At 49.5% G+C, this 26,652-nt stretch overlaps 1 protein-coding gene across 2 annotated transcripts in view; it reads right to left on the reverse strand.

The window, feature by feature from the left end:
- LOC115529545 (pyruvate carboxylase, mitochondrial) overlaps positions 1-26,652 on the reverse strand; it is a 268,651-nt gene that overhangs the window by 23,288 nt on the left and 218,711 nt on the right. For both annotated transcript variants that reach the window (XR_003973581.1, XM_030338305.1), the window contains exons 17-23: positions 25,375-25,615; positions 23,076-23,243; positions 22,553-22,634; positions 16,788-16,945; positions 15,539-15,625; positions 4,484-4,663; positions 250-424 (exon numbers count right to left, since the gene is read on the reverse strand). Coding sequence is in view for 1 of the 2 variants with exons in the window: in XM_030338305.1 (XP_030194165.1) it covers positions 250-424; positions 4,484-4,663; positions 15,539-15,625; positions 16,788-16,945; positions 22,553-22,634; positions 23,076-23,243; positions 25,375-25,615 (1,091 nt within the window). In the remaining variant the exon portion in view is untranslated. The remainder of the gene's footprint in view (positions 1-249; positions 425-4,483; positions 4,664-15,538; positions 15,626-16,787; positions 16,946-22,552; positions 22,635-23,075; positions 23,244-25,374; positions 25,616-26,652) is intronic.

Genomic DNA, 26,652 nt, shown 5'->3' on the forward strand with positions numbered 1-26,652 from the left:
GGTTATTTCTGCAGGGCATATACAAAATAAATCTGTCTCTGTTGGTGTGTGTGTATGTACGTGTGTACGTGTCCGTATGTACGTACGTGTGAATGTCCGTGTATCCGTACGTGGAAGTGTGTCCGTGTTTGTGTGTGTGTGTGTGTGTGTGTGTTTGTGTGTGTCCGTACGTGTGTGTGTCCATGTATCCATACGTGGGTGTGTGTCCGCGTGTGTGCGTGCGTGCGTGCGTGCGTGCGTGTAACAAACCGGTGAACTCTTTGTACTCCTGGAACACTTTGGGGTACATGGCGGCGGACATCACGTCCTCGGGTGTGATGTCATCGCCGTGTGCCACGCGCAGACCCTCTTCCAGGGCCTTGAAGTCCATGGGGGGCAGAGAGGCCCCGGGGCGGCCCTCGATACGGGGGAGGGACTTGATCACCTGGAGGGGGGGGGAGAGCCCGGCGAGGGGGGGGGGGGGGGGGGGGGGGGGGAGAGAGAGAGAGAGGGACAGAGGGGAAGAATTGAGTTAAGGCCAAATCTGTAGGAATCACTCAATACAATCACTGTGGGGCTCTGGGAGGGAGACATGCGCTGAGAGAGGGGGAAAGGGATGGGAGAGACTCGTTCACAGTGTTCCCTCGCCCGGATGGGAGAGACGTCACCTAAGGATTGTGTTAGGTAACGCAGGGTTGTGATAGCAGCGTTGTTCACGCGTCCTGACGACGCGTGTGTGCTTGCAAATAAATCCTGTGCTTTCATGACGTAGACGCCCTTTTGTTTGTCAAGTTTATTTCAGTGCACACTCGTTTTACAAGTGTTCATATCGTTGACTGTGTTAGCTCCTCTGTGCGTATTGGGCGTGTTACATTTCCATTCATCTCTGCGTGTCGTGTATTAGCACTGTTGCGTGCGTTTGAACTTGCATACGCTAAAGCCGCAGCTGGAAAACATCCTCAATAGTTTGATGAAGACATCCAATGCTGGGAGCCGGTGCATTGGTAAGTTGTGAGGGATCTGGGTTCGATCCCCAATGTCCACTACCTAGCCTGTAGGCCTCCTTAGGCTAAATGCCCTCACTCGGATACCCTTGCCTTTACCCGGAGCTCCCTAGCTACCCTGACACTGTCACCTCCTACATTGGCAAACGCATTGCTGATGTAACCACCAACAGAAGCCTTGGCTGACAGGAGGGGTCCACGGGCTACTGAGGGGCCAGGATTACACCTTCAGAGCTGGGGACGCAGCCTGCCTGAGAACAGCGAGGGCCAACCTGTCCCGTGGCATCAGGAAAGCCAAATGCAGCTACGCCACAAAAATAACACTTCATAGACAGCAGAGAGGTGCGGCGCCTGTGGCGTGGGACCCAGACCCTCAGAATACAAACCCTCGCCACACATCTGTGACAGCAGCAACACTGCTGAATGACCTCGACAGCTTCTTTGCCAGGTTTGAAGCGCACAACAGCACGTCCCCACAGAAGATCGACCGCCTCCAAGACCAACACCCGCAAGGCTGCAGGTCTAGACAACATCCCTGGTCGTGTGCCGTCTTCACAGACATTTTCAACGCTCCTCTGAATCAGGCTGCTCTTCCGTCGCGCTTCAAAGCCACCACCATCATACCTGTTGCAAAGAAGCCCTCAACATCCCCTTTCTATGACTATCATCCCGTTGCACTGACCCCCATAATCATGATGTGCTTTAAAAGGCTATTCATGGCTCACATTATATCCACCCTCCCCGTCACCCTGTACCCCTACCAGTTTGCACAGCGAGGTAACAGATGCTCTCTCTTCTGCTCTTCACCCAGCCCTCACATAGACTTAAGTTCAGCATTCAACGCCATCATCCCTCAGCAGCTGATCGGCAAAATGGACCAGCTTGGGCTCAGCACTTCCCTGTGCAATTGGCTGCTGGACCTCCACAGCGAGAGGCCTCAGGCAGTGCGGGTCGGCAGCAACACATCCAGAACCACCGTTCTGAGCACGGGGGCCCCCCAAGGCTGTGTGCTCAGCCCCCTGCTCTTCACGCTGCTGACCCACGACTGCGCTCCTTCCTTCTGTGGCAACGATGAGACCCACTACAGGAAGGAAGTCAATCAACGTGGTGTGTAGAGATAACGACCTCCCCCTGAACGTCGAGGAGACCAAGGAGGTTGCAATCGATTTCAGGAGAGTCCCCACTCCTAAACCCCCACTGACTTATGCGGAGAGAGGGAGCAGCCTCAAGTTCCTGGAGGTTCACATCAGTGAGGATCTCTCCCGGACATCCATCACCAAGTCCCAAGACCAAGCGCCGCCTCTACTTCCGCCGCAAGCTGAAGAGAGCAAGAGAGCAAGAGAGCTCGTTCTACAGAGGCACCATGGAGAGCATCCTGACCAGCTGCATCACTGCGTGGTTTGGGAGCTGCACTGCTTCCAAACGCATGACCCTGAAGGGACAACTGGAGGCCACTGGAAGGATCATCGGTGTCCTACTCCCCGCCCTCCTCGACATCTACGGAACCCGCCTGAACCGCATAGCAACCAGCTTTGTGGAATGACCCCACCAAGCCCTCACACAGGCTCTTCAGCCACCTGCCATCTGGGAGACGGCATCGCAGCTTCCAGGCCGGCTCCACCAGACTGGGAAACAGCTTTTTCCACCAGGCTGTCCTATCTCCTCCTTCCCTCACCTCTGCCCCCTCGAACACTGGACTGTAAAACTCCCTCCCATTTGCCCCCAAGAACAGATTTTGGATATTTCAATCTATTTACTTTTTTGAACTTCATTTTATGCATACCGTTTTTTTTTTATTTAGAAATTATTTATTGTGATATAACGTATTTTATTTTATCTCATTTTCTCCCTTTCACCTTATTACACCGTGGGTCGGTGACAAACGTTTTGACTGGCAGATAATTTGGAATTGACAATAAAGCTGACTTTGAAAGCTTCGAGACATGTTCCCGACAAACTCAATCCGAGGTTCTCTCAAAGACATCGTTCGACAAAAGAACACATTTATTTCTACCTTTCTAAAAATTTCTCAAGGACGCACTTCGACCGCGGTGCATGCTAAGTGGACGCCAGTACTCGACAGCAGCTCAGAAGGTTGTTGTATGTTTTATTTCACCCTCACTCCTTCCCGTTTCCTGTTTCCTTCCATTACTTCGCCCGCCCCCCCCACCCATCGACAGTGACGTAGTCGTTAATGGAAACTAGCAAAAAACATCCGTGAGTCACCTGCTACACAGAGGGATGTTTGGGGTAAAAGGGTTCCTGTCACTCGCTTGCCTTCCGTCTAAAGTTCTTTAGAGATGGCGGGTGTTCGTGTGAGAGGAGGGAACGAGAGGGAGGGAAGGGGATGGAGAGGGGAGAGGAAAAGAGGAGAAAGACCGAAGGGAGGAGGAGGAAAGGAGAGAGAGAAAAACCTAGGGACAGAGTGAGAAGAGTGAGACCAGAAACACAGAGAACATGAGAGAGAGAGAGAGAGAGAGAGAGAGAGAGAGAGAGAGAGAGAGAGAGAGAGAGAGAGAGAGAGAGAGAGAGAGAGAGAGAGAGAGAGAGAGAGAGAGAGAGAGAGAGAGATAAATGCATGTGACAGTGTTTTACCAAATGAAACGCCCGCTGGCTGGTCAATTACCAGCACCAAAACGTAATTATGGCGTCGCATTGACCTTCACAGCCTCAGCGCTAGCACCTAGCGTCAGCTAGCCTCTTTGCCGGTCATCTCTGCCCTGTGTTGGGCTGCGGCAACGCTGACCGTCTGGCTTGTGCACGCTCGCCTGATTAGAAACCATAGGACTCAAGCTCATATCTTGAACTATACACACACACACACACACACACACACACACACCTGACAGAAAGGCTAATGGTGCTAGCCATTTATAGCCTGCATACTTGTGGATATCGTGAAATATATGTTGACATTCTAAATGTCTCAGATACGCACATTTGATGTGAAGTCTTTGCCGAAGTTGGACCAGAAGGGGGAAGGCTATATTTAGACGGGCGCTGATGAAACGCTACAAAGAGTGTTTCACCGAGACGCCGCCGCGGCCCCACATTAAGCTCATCTGGAATAAGAAGGAGACACAGAAGATTCTACCGGACGGAGCGGTGAGTGGACTGGAGCCCGAACGCCTGGAAGAGATACGGGCCCAGTGGCGCCCCCACTGGTGGGGATCGGGATTGCCCCAGTCTTTTGCTGATGACTTATCCATTTCTCGATGGTAGTATAGTGTTATTTCTTTGTATTAGGGATGTTTATTGGGCGGGCTGGGATTGGCTCCACTTTGTGTTGCAAAGTCTTTAATTATCATCGGCATTTAAAAATAATCAGCCACTCTTTATTTATTTAGACTTTTGCTTGGTTGCAGGTAATCAAATTATTTGTATAAGTATTATGATCAGTGTGTGTGTGTGTGTGTGTGTGTGTGTGTGTGTGTGTGTGTGTGTGTGTGTGTGTGTGTGTGTGTGTGTGTGTGTGTGTGTGTGTGTGCGCGCGCGCGCACCTTGCTCCTCAGGGGCTCGGGGAAGCCGCCGTGGGGGATGCCGATGTGCCCCTGCAGGAACTCCACCACGGACAGGGGCAGCGACAGCTCGTCCGCCTGCTCCTCCACCTCCGCCCGGGTCAGGTTGTTCTGCACCATGAACTGGGCCAGGTCGCCCACGATCTTGGAGGAGGGGGTCACCTGGCGGGGGGGAGGGAGAGGGGAAGGCGTTAGTGAGGTGGTGGTAGAGAGTGATGCCGTCGTTGGGTATCCTCAGTCCACGTCTTTAAGGCTTTTTGTCCGTTTGTCGTCTTTTTCCTTCCCTGGCAGATGTAATGGAAATGGAAAACCGGGCATTCAGCCATGCATGTGCTGGCCCTGTAAAATGATGCTAATAAATGCAAAATAATTGACACTTTACTATTTTAAGCAGTTGGTCATTAAGGAGACTCCGAGACCCAGAAGATGGGACAATTTAGATTATTAGGCCATCGGTCTTCGGTTTTTAGCCATGGCCGGACACTCCTTCCATGCTATTGAACCATTTTAGCAGTCGCTTTTATCCCATGCAATTTACAGTGGACTCTGGGTTAGGTGGGTGATGGATGTCTACAAGTTAGTATGTCGACACCCAAACTACACTACACTGCCTCGGCTCTTCGTGTCTCAAACGGCTGTCGTCAGGTGAGAATTGTGAACGTTTAGAAAATCGATGTAACATTCTTAAGAAAAAGGGGAGAGAGAGAGAGAAGGAGGAAGTGGGGGAGACGGAGGGGACGTGTGGTGAGGTCACAGGTCAGAGGGCAGAAGTCCAGGTGATGCATCACACACAAAGACGGTCAAAGACATGACTTTCCCAGGAGGAAAGAACGCCTTGCTTCTCCTCGTGCCCTACCGTGACTGAAGAGGTGTCCTGTGGATATCAGCATTCATAACCACAGCCCCCCCCTCTCCCCCCCAGGCTGTCCAGCCCGTCCAATTACAGTGACATTCTACTTGACCCTGCTTTCCCGCTCTGGGCTCGGACGTTGGCCGGGCTGAACCGTGTTCCGGGATAGAGCCCGGGGTTCATCCACCCCACGCACGCTGGTTCACTCACAGGACCGCACACCTCTGACCCCCCCACTCCTGTGTGGAGCGGCGCGCCGGCAGCAGGACATCCCTTCTGTTTTGAACCCAGAGACAAACCCCCCCCCCCCGACGGACCCAGAACGCAGACAGAGCTCTGGTTGTTTTGACCCCTCGTCTCTTGTGCCGGGGGCCGTGGGGGAATGGGGAGGAAAACAACAAACTACCTACATTATTCTCAGCTCTAGCAATCACAGGGTGTAACGACGTCAAATGGGGGGGGGGGGGGGGGCAAGAGAGAGAGAGAGAGAGAGAGAGAGAGAGAGAGAGAGAGAGAGAGAGAGAGAGAGAGAGAGAGAGAGAGAGAGAGAGAGAGAGAGAGAGAGAGAGAGAGAGAGAGAGAGAGAGACAGAGACAGAGAGAGAGAGAGAGAGAGAGAGGGAGCAAAGGCAAAGAGAGCGAGAGGCAGGGGGGGCGGGAACGGGGGAGAGGGGGAGATAGAAGGGCAGAGAGTTGCAGGGGAAGCGTTTCATTAGAATCCCATATATTCAATCCCTCCACCCTTTATAATGGCTGCTCATTATGGCCATAGCCATCCTTATCAGCATAATGGTGATAAACTCCGTCGCTGCTCCACCCCCCCCCCCACCCCACCTCCCCACTGTCTCGTTTTACCCAGACAGAAACGGAGCACTTGGGTGTAAATATCCACACTGTCATTACTCTCCATGGGTAATATTGGCTGGAGAGTACCATGGAGGGCGGTGGAGGGAGTTTGGAGCCATCGCGAGGCCTCCATTAGTTTGTGATTGGGGGGGGGGAGACGATGATGAGTAAAAGGGAGCCGAGGGAGAGAGGGGACGAGTTAGGGAAGAAGGAGAGAGGGCTGGGGCAGACGGGGGGGAAGGTGTGAAAGAGAGTGGGAGAATAACAGCGAGAGAGAGAGAGAGAGGGAGAGAGAGAGAGAGAGAGAGAGAGAGAGAGAGAGAGAGAGAGAGAGAGAGAGGTTTGACAGATAATACAAAAGCTGATCACCACCATTAGGCGACCCCACCCAGGGGCCACAGACAATGGCTACACCGCCTGAATCGCTTTAAAGTTTTATTGCAAAATACAAGTTAAGGCAGCTCTTTGGGCCTTAGCAAAAAGAAAAGGGTTTTAAAATAAATAAATAAAACGGCGGTATTAATTCTCACTCCGGGGAGACTGGGGCTCCTATGAAAGCGAACAGCGTGTATTGTTAAGCATCACTATGAACCGGCTCCGGGGACACTGGAGGGGCCAAAGTCACAGACCGCCTCTTGTTTCCGTAGCTCAGCGTTGGGCTGATAAAACGTCCAGTGGACCGGGGACAGAGAGCTACACCGCGACTCTCTTTTGATTACAGATTCCGTTATGGCACAAACTGGAGGATAGGGATGCACCGGATTTTCGGCCACCGAAGATTTTCGGCCAGCACACGCTTGTCTGGATAAGCGCCAATATGTCTGCGGTGTGGACGTTTTTCAATGTTTCTGAGAAAGACCCACGTATAGCGATTTGCAAAAATTGCAATGCCTTGATTTAAACAAAGTTATTACACAGTCATAGCCATAAATGCATGGTACTAATAATTGGCATAATAATTATTTTTCGGTGTTTCGGTTTTCGGTATTCGGCCAAGAATTTTCATTTCGGTGCATCCCTAGGAATACAACTATCAACAATCTATCGCTGGACAAGATTGTAAAAATGAAGGAGAGGAAGAAAGCGTATGATTGCGACCGACCTGAGGCCAAAATGGACCCACAGCCCTCTATCTATAACGACAAGGAGGGCAGAGAGGGAAGGAGAGATGGACAAGGAAAGAAAGGGGGAGGGAAGGAGGGGGGGAGGGAGAGAGGGGCAGGGCGAGAGAGAGACATGGAGGGAATTAGGGAGGGAGGGAGGGAGGGAGGGAAAGAGGGGCAGGTACAGAGATAGCGATGGGCATGGACGGCGGAAGCAAGGGAAGGAGAGGGAGGGAGCGTCTTAAGGCGGGAGAGAGGGAGAGATGGGGGAGGGAGAAGAGGGAGACATTTCTCCTTGGTCCTTCCTATATTAATAGTGATCTAAACTGTGGATCACCGTCACGCCTGATGAATCGGTAAAGGTCTGGTGTGGTAGACACTGGGGAGGGGGAGAGAGAGGGTGGAGGGAAAAGGGAGGGAGGAAGAGAGCAGGGAGGATGAGGAGGAGGAGGAGGAGGAGGAGGAAGACTGGGAGGAAGAGAGGGGACTAAAAGGAGAAGGAGGAGAGATGGTGGAGAGAGAAGGGGGAGTAAAAAGGAAAAGAGAAGGAGAGAGGGAGGAAGAGAGCAGGGGAGAGGAAGATGAATGAGGAGGAAGAGGAGGAAGAGCAAGAGGAGTAGGAGGGGGAGGAGGATGAAGACTGAAGGGGGGATCTGTCTCAGGGAGAGTCAAACAGTAATTGGATGAACCCTTGTGACGCCGCAGCCAGGAGGAGCCGGTGCTGGGAGAGACCGTGGGGGTTTGCCCGTTTCATCAGCCAGACGCCACCGCCGCGCCCACTTAAGGGTGGGGCGCCGCGTAGGAAAACAGCGGGAAAGTCACGTAGCGTGTGCGCTCTGCTAGCAACAAGCATGAGTGCTCACACACACAAACACACACACACACATGCAGACAAGTGTGTGTCTTAGGGGACATCCAGGGATCCATAGACACAAGGCTGTCGCCACATAGACGTTGTGCAACGCTTTGTTCTTCTGTTCTTCCTCCCCTCCAATTATTTTGTTGATTTAATAAACATGGAGGAGTCATTAGCTCTAACCATTCAGATAAACAGGAGGTTTCCTGTTCTCCTCTGAACAGGAAACATTTAGGGAACACGAAGGCTACATACATACATAGAACTTAAAGCTAGAGTTGGCAATTTGAGAAAACAAGCTCAATTTTGAAAGTATCCCCCTCCTGAAAAAATCCCACCAAACCCGTCGGCCCTCACTTCAAAGCCTCTCCCCTAAAAGAAGTGACTAGCTGGCTAGCTTTAGCAATAGGTCTGCCTGGGCTTGTAGGAGGCTCTGGTTATGTGCAATGAGTGTACAGCACAGGTCTGCAACAGCCTGAGATACCGGAATTGTTACTTTTCCTGACTCAGCCTTTGCTTTATTGATTGCCGGATTGATTTCAACAATAATGACCAGAAATGCTTCCCCTAGCTTAAAGTTGTGTGTATGAAAATGCAGTCTTCTCTCAATGTGTTCTTCTGAGAAGAAATAATGACGTAATATTCTTTCTGTTTGTCTGATTCCTTGGAGATTCGTCTATGTTAAATACATCAATACAATATGAAGGAAATAGCGCACTTAGTAACAAAATAAACCAGGAGAAAGAGGGAGAAACACCCAAATGAATAAAGGGAAAGAAATGACTGAAAGGGGTGCCAGGTAAAAATAATTAAAGAGTGAAAGAAGGAAATAAAAACGTTTGCACAACATGGTGTGCCAATATACTGGGGGTACGCTGAGATAAGCAAGCAAGAAAACAAAGCAAAATACAAAGATTAGCAGGGCTGGCCAGGTCGTTAGAGTGGGGCTATTCTGAAAGCTTCTATTCCACCTCAATATGTGATGTACTGCCCGGCATCCTTTCCCTATAAACAACTGCTGTTTACTGTCTTCAACATCAGGTGTGTGTTGTGATCACAAGCACACACACAAACACGCCCTCCCTTTCTTTAAACTCCACCACCCCCCCTGTGAACGGCTTTGCCTGGGTGGGTCCACACTGGCATCGAGCCACAGCGGCCAGCTCTGATTTTCAATAACCCTTGATGAATTACCCACCTACTCTCCTGCCTCGTTCTTTGACACGCTCGCGCGCACACACACACACACACACACACACACACACACACACACACACACACACACACACGCTTGACCCTGCACCCGTTGAAGAAGATGGTTGCTCATTTGTATCAAGGGGAGGGTGAAAAATATATCTGGGTCACCCACAGGCTGAAGAGGGAAAAAGAAAACCAGGAGGAAGAGGGAGAATAATTGGATTCAAGTGGTTCCCGTGTGACTCCTCCCGCGATCGTCATTTATCAACTCTAGATCCTTCGCTTTTATTATTACTGTGCCTTGCCCCCCCGCCCCCTCGCTCCTAAATGACTTACTGCTGACAAGGCAAGCCTTGACGGAAGGGCGGGCACACCTGCCTGTGCCCACCTCTTCCCCTCTTTCGACATCACCTGATTGCGGATAAAACCCGTTTTTTTTCCTGATGCAAAAATCGCAAGGTGTCTTGGCATGTAGGGACCCACTTTAGTGTACCGAGCAGGATACGGATGTTTGGTCAATATTGAACAAACAAAATGTCCTCCTTTTCTAGGGTCCTATAATTCTGCTGCTGTGACATGAGAGTATCACGATTGAGGATAAATAAAGTGTATCTTTATCTTTAAAAACTGTTACCTGTGCTGTTACAGGTTCTAGTCCCACTCTCATGGGGTATAAAATCAACAATGTCGGGGAGAGGGACCCGGAAACCCTCAATGCACAGGTGGGGAAGCACCCTCTCTGCTAGTCATCAGCTGACTAGACTTACTGTTTGTTCAGACTCCGTTTGACACAGCAATTGATGTCATTTCCTGCAATGGCGAAGTGAACCCGCCCGCTACCCATTTGAACATGTGACGCAATTGTCATGTTAACGAATTCATCGTCTAATATGTGTATGGAATTCAACAGACTACGTATGTGTGTGTGTGTGTGTGTGTGTGTATGTGTGTGTGTGTGTGTGTGTGCAAGTGTCTGTCTGTGTATGCGTGTATGTCTGTCTGTGTATATATGTCTGTCTGAGTGTGTATGTCTTGTCTGTGTGTGTGTGTGTATCTGTCGTGTATGTGTCTGTCGGTGTGTGTGTGTGTGCGCCCTCACCATACCTAATTGTTATGACACGGAAACACAGGCAAAAGGCACCTTCCAAACATTGGCCTTTTGTGGTAACACACAAATGCAGTGGTTAAGAAATGCCTTACAAATCCAGATTGCAGGTTTTTTCCTCAGTTAATTCATTTCACCGTGACACGTAGTTCTGGAGATGTAGGGTGGAGCACTCAACGCCAACGAGGTGCGAGTTTCAACTCCCTGCGAGTTTCAACTCCCTGCTGAACTTAGTGTAGGCAAAGCGTCGAGCGTCGAGCTAGTATCTGGGGTGTGTGTTTTGTAGTCTTTACACAAATCCCTGACAGATGAGTCTCGCAGCACGGAGCGCCATATCACAAGATATTTTTACCGCTTCCATACTTTCCTTTCACTATCACAGACACACACACACCTCATCCCTCCTTCCTGTGGAGTTCACAACAATTTCAACCTTTTCTCTTCCTTTTTTTGCCCCCCCCCCCCCCCCCCTCCCGATGCGATGCGCTGGTGTGACATACAGCCCTCGCCAAGCAGACTCCTCTATTCCAGGGAGTGTGTGTGTGTGTGTGTGTGTGCAGTGTGCAGTATGTGTGTGTGTGCAGGAGATATGCAGGAAATGTGAAAGGGAACGCTTTGGTTTTTTTGTTAACATTTCCATCAATATTTCTCTGCATTTGTCGGTGTGTTTTTCTGGATGCTTCTCTGCCTGTGTCTTTTCTGTGTGTGTGTGTGTGTGTGTGTGCATGTGAGTACAATGCAAGTATCTGTATGGGTCTCTCGCATTGTGTGCGTGTGTCTTTTCTGTGTGCGCATGTGTGTGTGCGCGCTTGCGTGCCGCCTGTCCTACCGCTGAGGTTAATCCCAAATCTTTTAAGCCAATTTCTTCTTAAACTCAATGCCCTCTTATCGGTGAACACTGACGGGGTTTTAAATGGGTCTAGCATGAGTCTAACATCCATTGCTCCCTCCCCAATGGGCCTCAGTCACACCTAGCGGCCATCTTGGCTCCAACTTGGTTCTTAAAAATAGCTGGTATGGGGAGTCATTTTTCCATGAGTTCACTAGACCAGAAAAACAATGTTTATATACAAAGTAGCTTACTGACGTCTGGGTGATTTCCAATATCAATTATTTTTGTTCTCAGATTTAGGAGCAGATTTTAGGGCTAAATTGCTTATAAAATAACTCATATTTGGACTGATTAGAACAATTAGGAGATAATTTGTGTCAACACATTAGAGTTAGTGTGTGTATATCTTTCACTTAGAGCCAGAGGGAGGGAGAAAACCATCACCGCCCAATTATAGGACACAGGCGAGCGCGGAGGGAATGAGGACCGAAGAGGAGTGAGACAGAAATAAGAGAGAGGGAGAGGAAGGTAAAGTATAAAGAGAGGAAGAGCAGAAACATGATGCAGGTTTAATGGAAGGGTGTGTGTGAGAGAGAGTGAGTGAGTGAGTGAGTGAGTGAGTGAGTGAGTGAGTGAGTGAGTGAGTGAGTGAGTGAGTGAGTGAGTGAGTGAGTGAGTGAGTGAGTGAGTGAGTGAGTGAGAGAGAGAGAGATGCTGAAACAAATCAATGCAGAGAGTGAGAGCCAGGCGAAGGGAATGATGGTATGAGCGACAAGGGAGGAAGAGTGATGGATGGAGGGAAGGGAAGGAGAGGGAGAGGGAGAGAGAGAGAGAGAGAGAGAGAGAGAGAGAGAGAGAGAGAGAGAGAGAGAGAGAGAGAGAGAGAGAGAGAGAGAGAGAGAGAGAGAGAGAGGCATTGGAAATCTGCAGTGTGTGTGGAGTGCAGAGTGTTCAACTGGATCCCTGGGGGCAAGTGTGTGTATGTGTGTGTGTGTATGGGGTGATCTGCAAAAGCACACACACACACCAAGTGTGTGCAAATGTGTTAAAAGTTCCTTTGATAGCCTCTAAGAGCACACACACTTTAAAAGACCATTAGACACGAGCACATTAATGCTCACACACACACACACACACGCACACACACACACACACACACACACACACACACACCTTCAAAGTGCTAAGTTCACAGCAGTCTACAATACATTGGCCTGCTTAGGGCCATGTGCTCAGCCAATCACATCATTGCTGCTGGACTGTCGCCATTTAGCACAAGCACCAACACAGCGGCCTCTGCAGCTCTGGCCCCGCCGCCTCCACCCATGTGCCGTCGGTCGGTTCCCTCTACTAGCACCGTCGCACTTTTCCTGCGCGTGCATCAATATAGAAACAGGTGACAAAGAGCTGTTGGGTGACAGGACACAACAGAATTCGTTCACGCCCACCTAGCGCCAAGGACACTGATGGGGAGAGCGTGGTACATGTGATGAGGAACACAGGGACGGAGCCAGAGGAGGAACCTTGTTGGGTGAAGGAGAGAGACAGGCGGAGAGAGGTAGAGGGTGGGGGAGAGAGAGAGAGGTAGAGGGTGGGGGAGAGGTAGAGAGTGGGGGAGAGAGAGAGAGGTAGAGAGTGGGGGAGTGAGTGAGTGAGTGAGTGAGTGAGTGAGTGAGTGAGTGAGTGGAGAGAGAGAGAGGTAGAGGGTGGGGGAGAGGTAGAGAGTGGGGGAGAGAGAGAGAGGTAGAGAGTGGGGGAGTGAGTGAGTGAGTGAGTGAGTGAGTGAGTGAGTGAGTGAGTGAGTGAGTGAGTGAGTGAGTGAGTGAGTGAGTGAGTGAGAGAGAGAGAGAGAGACGGGAAGCCGGAGAAAGAGAAAAATAGAGAAAATTATAGTGACAACCAAATGAAGAGAGAGAGAGGGATGAAAATCAATTAGCCAGCTGGGATGGGCCAAACCATGGCAGCTGAGAAGCCAATGAATTAAAGATAATCGAAAAACAAAGAGCAAACGCAGGGAGTACATCTAAAGGGTAATGATAATGTTGATTGGCAAGATTGCTGTGTCTGTCTGTATGTGTGTGCGTGTCAGTGTGTCAGCGTGCGTTAATGTAACTCATGGATGCTAATTTCCTCAGCCAGGCCCCGTCTCACCCCGACTGGCCTGTAGAGGTCAAGGGTAACAGCTAGCAGCGGCGGGGTAGGCTAACCATGCTATGCTTGCAACGCAAGCTGCCAGCCAGCTGTGTGTATAGAATGATATGAAGGGGGAAAGGAGGGGGGGGGGGAGGTTAATGTGAATTAAATGAATCAGGCAGCACAGGGAATTCCAAGGTGGAAAGAATAGGATAAATCGACAGTGTTGCGAAATGTGAGACGTACTGCAGAGGAAATATTGACAGAAAGAGGCAAGAATGAAAAAGTGTCTCACAGAGAGGGGAAGGAGAGAGAGACACACACACACAGACGAAAAGGGAGGGGGCGAGAGAGAGAGAGAGAGAGAGAGAGAGAGAGAGAGAGAGAGAGAGAGAGAGAGAGAGAGAGAGAGAGAGAGAGAGAGAGAGAGAGAGAGAGAGAGAGAGAGAGAGACACACAGACAGACAAGGAGGGAGGGCGGGAGAGAGGAAGGAGAGAGAGTGGAAGGAGACAGAGACAGAGAGAGAGAGAGGGGAAGGAGAGAGAGAGACACACACACAGAGAGAGACAGAAAGACTGAAAGACGAAGAGGGAGGGCGAGAGAGAGAGAGCGGGGATGGAGAGAGAGACGCATACACAGACAGAGACAGAGAGACAGAAGAAGAGGGCGGGAGCCGGACAGAGGTTATCTGGGAGGAGCAGAGTGGCTGTTCTGTTGCAGTTAATCTGGGATCGTTTGCCTCGGCCAAGCAGGGAACGAGGGGCGGCAAGGCAGAACCAATCAGTGCCAGAGACGCCAATATGCTCTCGACAGGGAGGTAATCAGTGGCCAAAAGCGGCCGTGAAAACAGATGGAGGAAATAAAAAATAGAAATAAAGGAATCATCTGAGCCATCTTAAACGCCACCGATTTACCCGAGAATGATCCCGGCCTTCGTCTACAACAAACAAATAAATGAGTACGCAAAAAATTAAACACTGTCACGAAACCGTGGGGGTGAGGCATGTGTGTGCTGCTCACTTAATGGGTTATAAGGCGGCTTGGCAAGGGGGACTGGTTTCCCCGCCAGTAATACACAGACTCAGCTCAACTCCCCGAAGCCAGAGGGAAATGAATGTGTGAAAGGATTGAAAAAGTTTCACCACCAAACTGAGTTAGTGGGTCGGACACCAACAAGCTTCTTCTGTTTGCAGACGTCCTAATGCTGGAGGTTCTAAACCCTGCCTGCTGCTGAACCACACGTATACACAAATCCAATGCATCAATCTTTCACAAAAAATACTACATTATTGAACTCTCACACCGGGGTGGTGCATTGGGCCGATGATGACATACTTGGAGGGGACTTCAGCATGGTGATCACCATTGGTTTTAGCGGTGGCATTATTCGCAATTTGCCCCTTTATTCCCTGTTACAACAACACAAGGCCTCCGCTTGAGCCGCTTGCAAGACGATATTTAAGAGATTAAGGGGCTCCTCACAGCTTCCTCCCATAACGCAGTCTTAGTTCCCCTCATCCCGCCACATTTGGATCCTCCCCATTGTTTTTCTTCACGCGATTAGCGGAAACTTCAACCGCTTCTCGGGGAGAGAATGGGGGCGGTCATGACGGCTCTGCTAAGGATTTCAACCTACCCTAATGGGGAGAAAGGAAGCTCGTCTAATTTGTGCCATTGGGGGGGAGGGGGGGGGGGGGGAGGGTGAACCTCCTATGACTTCTGTCATTTCACACTGCCTACTTGACACGTTAAGTGTGAAAGCGGATACTTTGCCGGTAGATTTTCCGTGGCTTAGTGGCCCCGGATAACAACACAGATAATGTGGAGGGAAGCGACTCGCTAGATATGTTTGACCCACAGGATAGACTGGGGAGGACATGGACCCAATGTGTGAAACCCCCAAAGCGATTCTTCTTTTACTTATAATGACTTCAGAAGTCTATAAGGGGGACACACACTTTTTTTGTGACCACCTTTGTCATGGGAATTATTTCATAGTCCCACAGAAACCAGCGTTTGAGAATGACTCAAGATTGCAAATTCGCCTCGGCCTGTGTGTGATTCTGGCGAGTCATGGTCCATGAAGGGGATGCAGAGTGTGTCTTTGCGCCTCACCTTGATGAGGTCACCCAGCAGTTTGTTGGCCTCGGTGTAGGACTTCTTCACCTGCTTGAACTTGTGGCCCAGTCCCATGCTGTGGGCCTGTGGGTCGGGAACACACAAGATACAGCCAATCAGATCGGGGCAACCCTTTACACCATTTAACCCCCAGCGTGAGCTAGGGGACATCTTAACCAGCCGTGGGCTGGGGCGCGCACGCACGCACGCGCACGCACACACACACACACACACACACACACACACACACACACACACACACACACACACACACACACACACACACACACACACACACACACGCGCTCATACCCTGCGACATGTAATTTGTGTTTGATGCTTTCTTCTTTTCCCCCCAAAACATGTCATTATTCGTAGGGTCTTGATCAGTTCAACAACGACATTCGACAGAGGCAGCTTCAAACACCTTTGTCTCCATCCCCTTCCCCTTTGATCCTGTGTGACGTAACCCCCATTGAGGTCTTGCAGGTACATACGCACTGTTGCTAGAACATTTGTTCTAATTATGTTTCTGTAAGATAGATGAGAGGTTGCAAGGCTGACCCGCGGATGAAATAACGTTTAGCTGCGTTTTTCTAGCCGCGACACGCTGTTAAATAGTCTGTAAACTTTTCTCCTACAGTTCACAGGCAAACATACATTGCCTTCACTCTTAGCCAACGTTTCTGGGGCTTTTGAAGCAGACACCTTCGACCTTCTTGTTTTTTACGCTAAACAATGCTCCTTAGCATATCGCCCTGAGAGAGTCTGAGGCATTAATGGTGGCGCTTTGTTTTCAGTGACCTGCGTGCCCCTTGAGAGAGAATGTGCTGGAAATATTATGGGTAAGAGAACAAACTCTCCTGTCACTAACGGATTCTTAAGAGCCAAAGCCCTTTGTGTACCACAAGAATATTGAAAACATGAAACATAAATCAATGAAATAAATCAGCTTGGGTTGCACTAGGTTATAAATAAATATAAAAAACAGTGTTTGGCTAAATGGGGCTCACATTGACAACAGAATAAAGGTTGCAGCAGTACCAGCTGTCAACCGGCAATTAACCTTTCTCTGGGTCAGGTGAGGCCCCGATGCACAAAACCTCGCCGCACACATCCCATATACACAAAGAAAACATAATAATGATTGAAATCCCAACGACTGCGCCACCTATGGAACGACCAGGCTAAAACCTGGAACGGCAGGTTGGTGTACTGTCCGCCAGGGTTTGAACAACGAGCTCACCTGGAAGTGCAGGTTGGTGTACTGCCCGCCGGGGATCTCGTTCTCGTAGACGTCGGCGTTGCCGGACTTCATGGTGGCGGTGCAGTCGAAGGGCGCGTACAGCCCCCTGGCCACCTCCCAGTACTCACTGTAGTCGTAGACCTTCTCAAGGGGGATGCCTACAACACACACAAACACGGGATACTTCAATAGGCTCCTTTTTACACCTTCGTTTAGCTTTCACGGCTTCAATTGACAGGGGAGTGAAGAGCGAGGTGAAGGAAGAGTCGCTGGGGACCGGAGGTCGGGAATCAAACTTCGAGGAGGGGGTGCAGAGGAGCGGGGGCGAGGTTAGAAAAACGTAGAGGCTTGACGGAAGACAGAAGGGGAACGCTGGAGGGATCGCAAAGCTAAAAGAGGTGTTGCTTCAGAGTTGGGGCATAGTCTCGTTTTTTTTACTGGTAAATAATTTTGCATCCCTCATCTGATATGAAGTCTGTTTTGTAAAACAAACACAACAATCCTCATGCTGCTAACGTGGTAATCGTTTAATAGTCGCCCCTAGTTTCATGTTTTTGTCCAGGCTTATTCCCTTCTTGCGCGCCAGAGGTAAATTCTAGCGGGTTGTGGGGAGAGCGGTCGGTGAGGGGGTTCACTTCCGCTGCCGTCCGATCCGTCATTTGTGGCGGTTGGAACGGACGGCCGTGCGTCCGCTATAAATCCGGCGCCAGGCCCAGAAAGGGGGTGGGGTGTTGCTTTCCTTGTAAAGCCTGTGGTTCGGTGATCGATACGTAGCTCCACAAGACAGATTCGCTCAGTCTGCAGAGCGTTTAATATTTATACGCCATCACTCTGCACGATGCAATCTGGAGAGCCAATGTACAGAAATAGGTGTGTGTGTGTGTGTGTGTGTGTGTGTGTGTGTGTGTGTGTGTGTGTGTGTGTGTGTGTGTGTGTGTGTGTGTGTGTGTGTGTGTGTGTGTGTGTGTGAATGTGCGTGTTTGTGCAAATGTGTGCGAGTGTGTGCGAATGTGTGCGAGTGTGTGCATGTGTGTGTGTGTACGTCAGTGTACGTGTGTGCGTACCTTCAGGGCAGCATCCATTCCCATTAACCACAAACGCTAGGAAACAAACACATGCCATGTATATTTGATGGGCAGTCTGTAAATATAATAGATTCAACAGGACGTACAATTTTGCCTGGCACAAAGCAAACACTGTTTCGCTGCATCAAAGGTGAGAATTACATTCTGGTCTGAGCTGCAGGAAGGGATAGGCTTCTAGCGCACTGGTCAACTAGATGCAACAACTTCTTGACTGACACTATCGAAAGAACTAGAACAATCTGGCATAGAAAATGAATGAATACATAATTTACCCTCTACAGTTCCTTGTTTTGTTTTATATTGCCTCATTTTAGGCGGCCAAATGGTATGAGGCTGCATCCAAATCAATTTCTCCTCGTCTAGACGCGTGTTTCAGTGCTCCTGATGCTACTAGGAGGAGCACAATCAGGGATGGACGTGCTGACCCCAGAGCGACACAGACACACCGGTACCGCCCAGAGGAGGTTGTGGTCACACCGTGGAGCCCGGGAGCACAGTCACTGTCCATAGTTCGGGGGCAACACGTCCCGAGCTTAACCAGGCCTCCTGCTTGTCTATTCAGAGCACTGCGCCCACATCTCGACAAATTGGACACCGTGGCACCTGTTCCAACCAGGGAGCCGCGCGGCGGAGCATGCAAATGTCAGTAATGGTTTGAAAAGCAGTGGTGCTGCTCGGTGGTTGAAGCAAGGAACTCGCCAGAAGTGTGAGGGTTTGTCCATGATGGTCGGGAATAAGGGGTTCATGAGCCTGTTTGTTTTAACACGATCAACAGGTCAGGTCAGACCGAGACCATGAATGGCTATTTACATTCAGCAATAAACTTAAGGGCCAGGCAGGCAAGATGGTATCAGAATACCATCACTCTTACCAATAGAGCCACACTGATCTATGCAAAGCTGCATCAGTTCACTGGTTCTTATTCATACTGGTTTGTTTCTTTCCCAAAGTACAGCAAGTACTGTAGCTGGTGTGCAGATTCAAAAAACAAATACATTTGAATCCTGCTGCTACCTTATTCAAATTGGCTGACATTTCATTCATTTTTCCCTTGCTTATTTTAATTTGAACACCATTCTCGACACTGCATATGTTGACGGAATACATAATAATCAGCCAGAAACTACAAAAGACATTTCACCTGAAGTTGTCATTTTGATTATTAATCTGTAACCACAAAATATATCAAAGCCAGTCATACTTTTCTATCCTAAATTAACAGACTTCGAACACAGAAGACCTTCCCTGGCAACAGATGTACTGGTAACCCTAACCCTACTTAAAAAACAGAAGTTCTAATCCTTGACAACAGGAAGTTCCAATCACAATAACTTCCTTGACAACAGGAAGTTCCAATTAAACAACTGTGACAAAGGCTGGTTCCATCATGTGGTCCCAGAACCGCATGGATCCAGGTTGTAATTGCACAGCCAATGGGACGGACCAAACCTTCCTGGCCGACATAACCCTAACCCTGTCCTGAACAGTCAGCTACTATTTCAGTACCAGTCAACCTGTCAACCTGTTCTACCTCTGGGGCTTGTGCCGCCCCAGACTTAACATATGTGTTTGTGTGTGTGTTCAGTAACAGTAACGCTCCACCAGGAGGGTTGGCCTACACTGTGTGGAAACCTCCAGATCAGCAGATTATCCAGGAGTTCCTCCATTCAGTGGAGACTTACCATCGGTCAACCCACATAATGAGTAACCAACACTCAAGAACCAGTCCATAGCCAAAAGTCAATATGCCACCCGCTAAGATTCCCAGGCCCGATCAATCGGAGCTGTTGGGTTGTATCCCTCGAAAAAAGGTTTTCACTGTGTGTGTGTGTGTGTGTGTGTGTGTGTGTGTGTGTGTTGGGGGGGGGTCTGGTTTGGTTACTCTTCGATCAAGTCTGTATTCATTGATAAGCCGTTATTGATCACCCTGTTGCTCCTCCGGTCCCCCGGGAGCCGACCGGACACTATCTAGTTTACACGTCCCTGCCTAAGGCGAGGCGGCCATGTCGTTTTATCACCACGGCAACAGTCACTTACGAGGTTTAATGGAGTGACGAGGGGAAGAGGAGGAGAGGAGGGGGTATTAGGGGTCTCGGAGAGGAAGAAATATAAAACACGTACAAAACTCATCAATTCCCCCGTCCATCAGCCGGTGGGCATACTGATCACGCACACACACGGACACACAAACACACGCAGGCTACACAATTTGTTGTCGTGGAGAACAAGGACTGGTAATCCCCAATTGTGTTGCACGCACACGCACACACACAGACACAAAAACCAGAGACAAAGGGTTACACTGAAGCATGAAAAAGTGTGCATGCATGCACACACACACACACACCTACGCACACAAACAAGCACACACACACCCACAAACACCCAGATATGAGCTAAGCAAGACAAATGGAAGTTGAAGAATAGGACAAGGGGGACAAAATAAATCCAACAAATAGAATTTAGGGGAGAAAATGTGGGGGATGACAAATAAAGAAACAGATGGAAAGGGAAGGAGAAGGCTGAGAACGGTCTGACCTGGCCTCATGGCTCACCACAGAGCAATCGCTGTGCGGGAATCCCATGAACACACACGTCTTCATTAAGCACGGGCACGAGTTGGTTGCACTCTTAAACCAACAGAGGAATAAAGTCAAAACTCCTAAACGGGTTTGTGTGCACGCACTGCGCCGGGTTCCTCTGTTTGTGTTCCTGCGTTGTTGACGGCTCTATCAGATTGGTCCACCGTTGTGACCCCTGAATATTGCCTTGTCAAATCGACAGATAAGTGACATCCAGACTTTCACATATTTGTTTGTGCGAGTGTGCGAGTGTGCAAGTGTCTGTTTCCCTCGACGGCTGTGTGCAAAAGGGTAGAAAGTGTGTGTGTGTGTGTGAGTGTGTTTAATCATCCAAGAGTAAACATAATTTCTTATTTAATTATAAGTTATAATTATGAAGAATGTATTAAGCCAAAAACACAGCCATTGAACCGGGGGGGGGGGGGGGGGGGGGGGGGGGGGGTGTGTGTGTGTGTGTGTGTGTGTGTGTGTGTGTGTGTGTGTGTGTGTGTGTGTGTGTGTGTGTGTGTGTGTGTGTGTGTGTGTGTGTGTGTGTGTGTGTGTGTGTGTGTGTGTGTGTGTGTGTGTTTCGAGATACTTGGCATCATGCTGATGTGCACTAATGCACAAATTAGAGCGCCCTGTGCTTTAGACTGTGGGCTCTACAGAATAAATAATGGAGAGCTGGAGGGCAGCTTCCAACCTACTCCCTCCTCCGGTGGTGTGTGAAGACAACACAGGCGGGAGGAGGGGGTGACGGAGGTGAGAGCGAGGTAGGTGAAACGTAGAGAGTGGAGGGGAGACAGAAGGGGAACCCGGGAGGGATCTCTAAGCTAAAAGGCCTAAAGCTAGCCCACACCGCGCCACAAGATAGTGTCAACAAACAGCCTTGTGTTTTATGGAGTGCCATCGGAAGCACTGTTTTCGTAGGGAAATTGAGAGATGGAAAGAGAGACAGAGAGACAGCGGGAAACAAAGAGAGAACCAGAAGGAAATGTGTTCGAGAGACAAGGGCAGGAGGAGAGAAGGATGGAAGGGGAGGCTGAAGGAAGGAGATGAGGGGAAACAGAACGACGAATGTGAGAGAGACAAGGGCAGAGTGATGGAGGGGTGGAAGGAGAGAGAGGTGAAAGTCATTGCACGGCAAAATAGGTCTACAAAGCCATCGGAGCAAAGAAGGTACTAATTGAAGGAAGGCGGGGAACGAGAGAGTAACAGACGACGGATATATTGAAATAAAGAAATAAATAAAGCGACGTGCGTGCATCTGCCGGCGGGGAAGCTGAAAGAGCACAACCAGAGTGACGCAGGCCTACGGCTGAGCTACGGCGGCGACACGGGGAACACAGCTTTCCTTCACTGCCGCACGCCTAAACTCGGAACAGGAAAACTAATTCACTATGAATAAATAAAGCGAGTGGCACGGCGAGAGCGACCGGGGGACCGGGTCTAGCGACACAGAAATCATCAGTCCTATCTTTCCGCTGCGACGCCCGTCTCAAGTGTTTTATGTGAATCAATATATTCCACCGCGCCAAAAAAATGAACTCCTTTTCGAGATGCACTGCAGCGCCATTTATTTATTTATTTGTCATGGTTAAGTCCCTTTTACGATAAGTCCCTAAGCCTGCCAGCGGACTGGTCAGGGAATTGGTATGAATGACCAACCGGCCTGGCTCGGTCTCATAGCTAACTAAGCCACGCGGCTCACAGCAAATGGAACAAGGAGGAATATCCATTAAAAAAAAAGAGCTGTTTCTATAATTCATAAGATATTTAATAAAACGAAAGGGATATTTTTCAATTAGCATACTATGATAAGATATAATTAGATCAATGAAATATATCCTATAATACTATGTATTTGATTTTATGTTTATCCTTACAATGCTGTGTTGTTGCGGTTTGCCCTCTTATTTCCCAATTGTCATTTATCAAAGAAAACGTTTAACTATTTAATTGGATAAAATTAAATTCTTAAATTACAAAGGTTGAGCTGCCAGTTAGCATAGCCGCCATGAATGTTTAGCTGTAAGTCATGAGAAACGCTGTAGGTTAGCTTAAGCCACATATAGCAACCAGCCAAACCCTAGCACAGAGTAGACAGGCTAGCACGTACCGGTGTCCAGCTTGGTTCCCTTGGCGCAGGCCACCATGGCCCCCATGCTGGGCTGGGAGGTCATCCCGGCCATGGAGTCCACCTGGAAGGGGGGACATCAGCACACATAAACCCCCCTCTTACTTACACCATCCCTAACATACGCCATATATACACCACTGTGGCAACCGTGTCGGCAATTTCTCGGAACTTAAACGCGTGGCATTTCAGTTCTGCGGGAGGTCTTTTTATAAGTGCTTTTAAATGTCATGATGACATGCATTGGAAATTAGAGTGAACAAGAAGGATGAAAACATAGCAAACCAAGGTTAAGTGAGGCCGTTTTTGTATCTTAAAAAAACATTAAGAAACAGGGGAGTCATTTTAAAACCGTATTAAAAGAAATGCTGAGTCATTGCGAGTCATTTTCTTGTGCGGACCAATTCATGTTCTCCACTGTAACAAAATGGCCCCAATACAGTTTGTGTTGGTCCACACAACACATGTGGCGAGGAGGTTAATGGGGGTGAGGAGCATGACGCACCGCCACATCCACCACATCGGCCCCGGCCTCGGCGCACGCCAACATGGCGGCCACTCCAGCGCCGGCGGTGTCGTGTGTGTGCACGTGGATGGGCACGTCGGGGAAGCGGTCTCTCAGTGCACCAATCAGCATCTTACTGGACTCCGGCTTCAGCAGACCGGCCATGTCCTGGAGAGAGAGAGAGAGAGGTAAGTACACTCTGAGAGAGAGAGAGAGAGAGAGAGAGAGAGAGAGAGAGAGAGAGAGAGAGAGAGAGAGAGAGACAGGTTAGAGTGAGAGACAGGTAGGCAACACTAAGAGAGAGAGAAAGGAAGGCACACTGTTAGAGATGGGTAAAGGCACACTTATAGAGAGAGAAAAGGGGAGAGAATATGAAATGCATTCTTATACAAATGATATACAGAAAGAGTGAAAAAGGGAGAGGAGAAATTGAACGGGAGACACGAAGATTGACGAAATGTAGAAAGAAAGTGAAGCGAGAGGCGGAGAGGGAGAGGCAGACAGATGAAGAGTACAAAAAGCACTTTGAGGCACGCTGCGAACTGTATAAAACAAATGCGCCTCGGGGGGGGGGTCCCAGACCCGACGTCGCTACAAACTGTAATTTCCCTAAAAAAAACCAACACGCTTTTTCCTCACCCTAAGAAATAATTACAGTTCATTTGGTGGTATGAAAGACTGAAGTAGTCGTTGCTTTTTAATGCTTTAGGTTCACAACAGCCCCTCTGAATAACTTTGGAGGTTTTATTAGGTGTACATTTGGTCTTCATTGATTCAAAGCACTCCCAGCCCGAAGGCACGGGGCTATCCCTCAGACTTACGGCCCCCGTTCACACCCCAGACCAAAACACTCCTCCACGTTTCAATTTTGAGGTATTAAAATTCATGTTCTGTAAAAGTTCCCCGCGTCCCGCTGGAGTGAAGTGTAAATTAACGTCTGCGAAGCTCTTTGATCAGCGGGACACGAATGAATTGAAGTGGCTTGTCTCTGACAGTCTTCACAACGGTCATAAAGTGTGACACAAATTAGAGTTAGAGTTAGCGATTAATATCAAGAACATTACATTTCTCCATCCGTCAAAGCTGACATACGGCCTCCTATGTGGTCGCCTCATCCAACTTGGACGACCCAAACGCAAACAAGAGAGAAACTCAATTTATTTTGTGTTTAAAGAGCGGTACGTCATTACAAACCGAACCCCCCTGTTTGGTTATGCGGGGGGATGAGGTGAACATTGCTTTTCATGCTTGGCTGACCTGCCCGAGGTTACTCAGCAAGAGCCATGGAAGAATTTTCCAGGGGTGATTATTTCCTTTTTTTTTTTTTTAAGTTAAGCTCATTACTTGAAGGCGGCGTGACTTTTGTGCCAAGTCTGTCTACGAATTTCTCAGTGAGAGACTTCAACGTTTCACGTTCCAGAATATTCCGTCATGCTCCCGTATGAAGGAATCGATTCGGGCGGCGAGAACACACGTCGTGCCTTCTGATTTAAATTGGTCCGCCCTACGCACAGCGTTATTGTGTCAGAGTCGAATACACCTCTGACCAAGTTGTGAACGATCGACATTCAGTGTTGGAAAAATAAAGCATTTATGGCGTCCAAATTTTGGATGGATTGGCAAAATGCAAAACTAGGAAGATTTCTAATTCCTGGACGGAACTGGTCGAGGTGTTCCGGAGCAATCCAGAAGAGACAGCACGGTTTTGGAGACTCCTCCCAAAATCTAAAATGGCAACTTTGTATGCCCTATGGGCAATATTGTATGTTGTATGTCCTTGCACTTAAAACAGTACTTGGCATTGTGTAGCATCCTATCCGAGCCATCTTTGCCGTATACGGGGAATGGGTTAACCTAGCGACTGTTAGCGCTTCGCTTACCCCTTCACCTTACCCCTCCCCCTTGTTTTGAAGGGGTAAGGGGAAGGCGTAAGGGGAAGGCGTAAGGGGAAGGCGTAAGGGGAAGGCGTAAGAGGAAACATCCCGATCCAACTTCATTTACATTTAGGGCATTTAGCAGCACTTGTATCCAATAAATCGCTGTCAGTACATTAAGGCCCAATCCAATTTCTACCCCTTACCCCTTCCCCTTACCCCTTCAAAACAAAGGGGAGGGGGAAGGGGTAAGGGGTAGAAAAGTTGGATCGGGATGTGCCCATCCCTATGTGCCCATCCCTATCCAACTGCAGCTCAAAGCGACCGAAAACAAAACACCCATCCAAAACTGCCCTGCCAGAGGCACAACAGCTACGTCCCCCTGCCCTCCCCGAACACGGGGCCAGGGACCCCCACCCGCCCACCTTGATGCAGAGGACGTGGGTGCCTGCGCGGACCAGCTCGTCGGCCAGCTTCATGTAGTAGTCCAGGGAGTACTTCTGGCGGGCGGGGTCGGAGACGTCGCCCGTGTACGAGATGGCGGCCTCCACCACGCCGCCCGCCGCGCCCGCCGCCTCCATGCCAAGCAGCATGTTGGGCAGGTAGTTGAGGGAATCGAACACGCGGAACACGTCCATGCCGTTCTCCTTGGCCACCTCGCAGAACCTGCGACAAGGGGGAGGGGGGAATGGGGGAGTGAGGAGACGTGAGGTTTGGGGAGGAACGGGTTTGGAGGGGGAGAGGGGTGAGGGAAGTGAAGATTGGGTGGGAGGGGGAGAGGGGGGAGGGAAGTGAAGAGGGGTGGGTGGGTGGGGGGTCGTTTGGGGAAATGAAGGTTGATTGGTGGAGTCGGAGGAGACGGAGGGAGGGAGGTGAACACAGTGGAATGGGCGATGGGTGGAGGGGGAATTGCAAGTTGGAGGGGGAGGGGAGATGTAGAGATTTGTTGGAAGTGTACCAGAGAGAGAGAGAGAGAGAGAGAGAGAACAGGAAGAGTTAGAGTGCAGGGTATTAACACGTGCACAGCTGGGTTGCTGCCTGTAATATTCAGACACACAAAAGGTTTGTTCGCAGAAAACAAGCTTTCTTTTTTGCAAAGGTACACACATGCACACACACAGCCAAGTGCATTGGCAATGCACACTGCAATACAGATAACGGGATAGTGCTCTGGGATAAGCCATTTAATATCTACCTATGGGGCTCCAGCACTCAAACCAACCCCAGAGTCAGAGAGAGGGGAAAACAGAATATTCGTACCGCTGGTAACGCTGGCACAGCTAGACTCGCGGTACAAAAAAAAGGAAAAGCGGCTAGAAACAAATTTCATGATCCTGGCTGTTGCTGGCAAAAGCCGACAGTATTGTTGTCTTATCACGGGAAGGTGTGTTTTCAGGACGTTACGAAGGCGGGATAAAAATGTATCGCCGCTAGGATGCCATGTCATACATAATAGGAAAAGACGGTTTTGCATGCATACATCAGCTTATTTTATATTTGCCGTGTTTGATATCTCTTCCTCCGTCTCCGTCCATCAATCTTCTCTCTCTTAGTCTCTCTTTTTCTGTCTGTCGGCCTGTCCGTCTGTCTGTCTGTCTAAAACTAGCGGATTGGCCAAATAAGCCTGGTAGCATTCTCAAGGCTAAGCGACCTGTGCTTTGTTTGTAATTTTCCTGTTGGCCCCGCACAGACCAGACACACAC

This window comes from Gadus morhua, chromosome 17 (assembly GCF_902167405.1).
Source record: "Gadus morhua chromosome 17, gadMor3.0, whole genome shotgun sequence".
NCBI lineage: Eukaryota > Metazoa > Chordata > Actinopteri > Gadiformes > Gadidae > Gadus > Gadus morhua.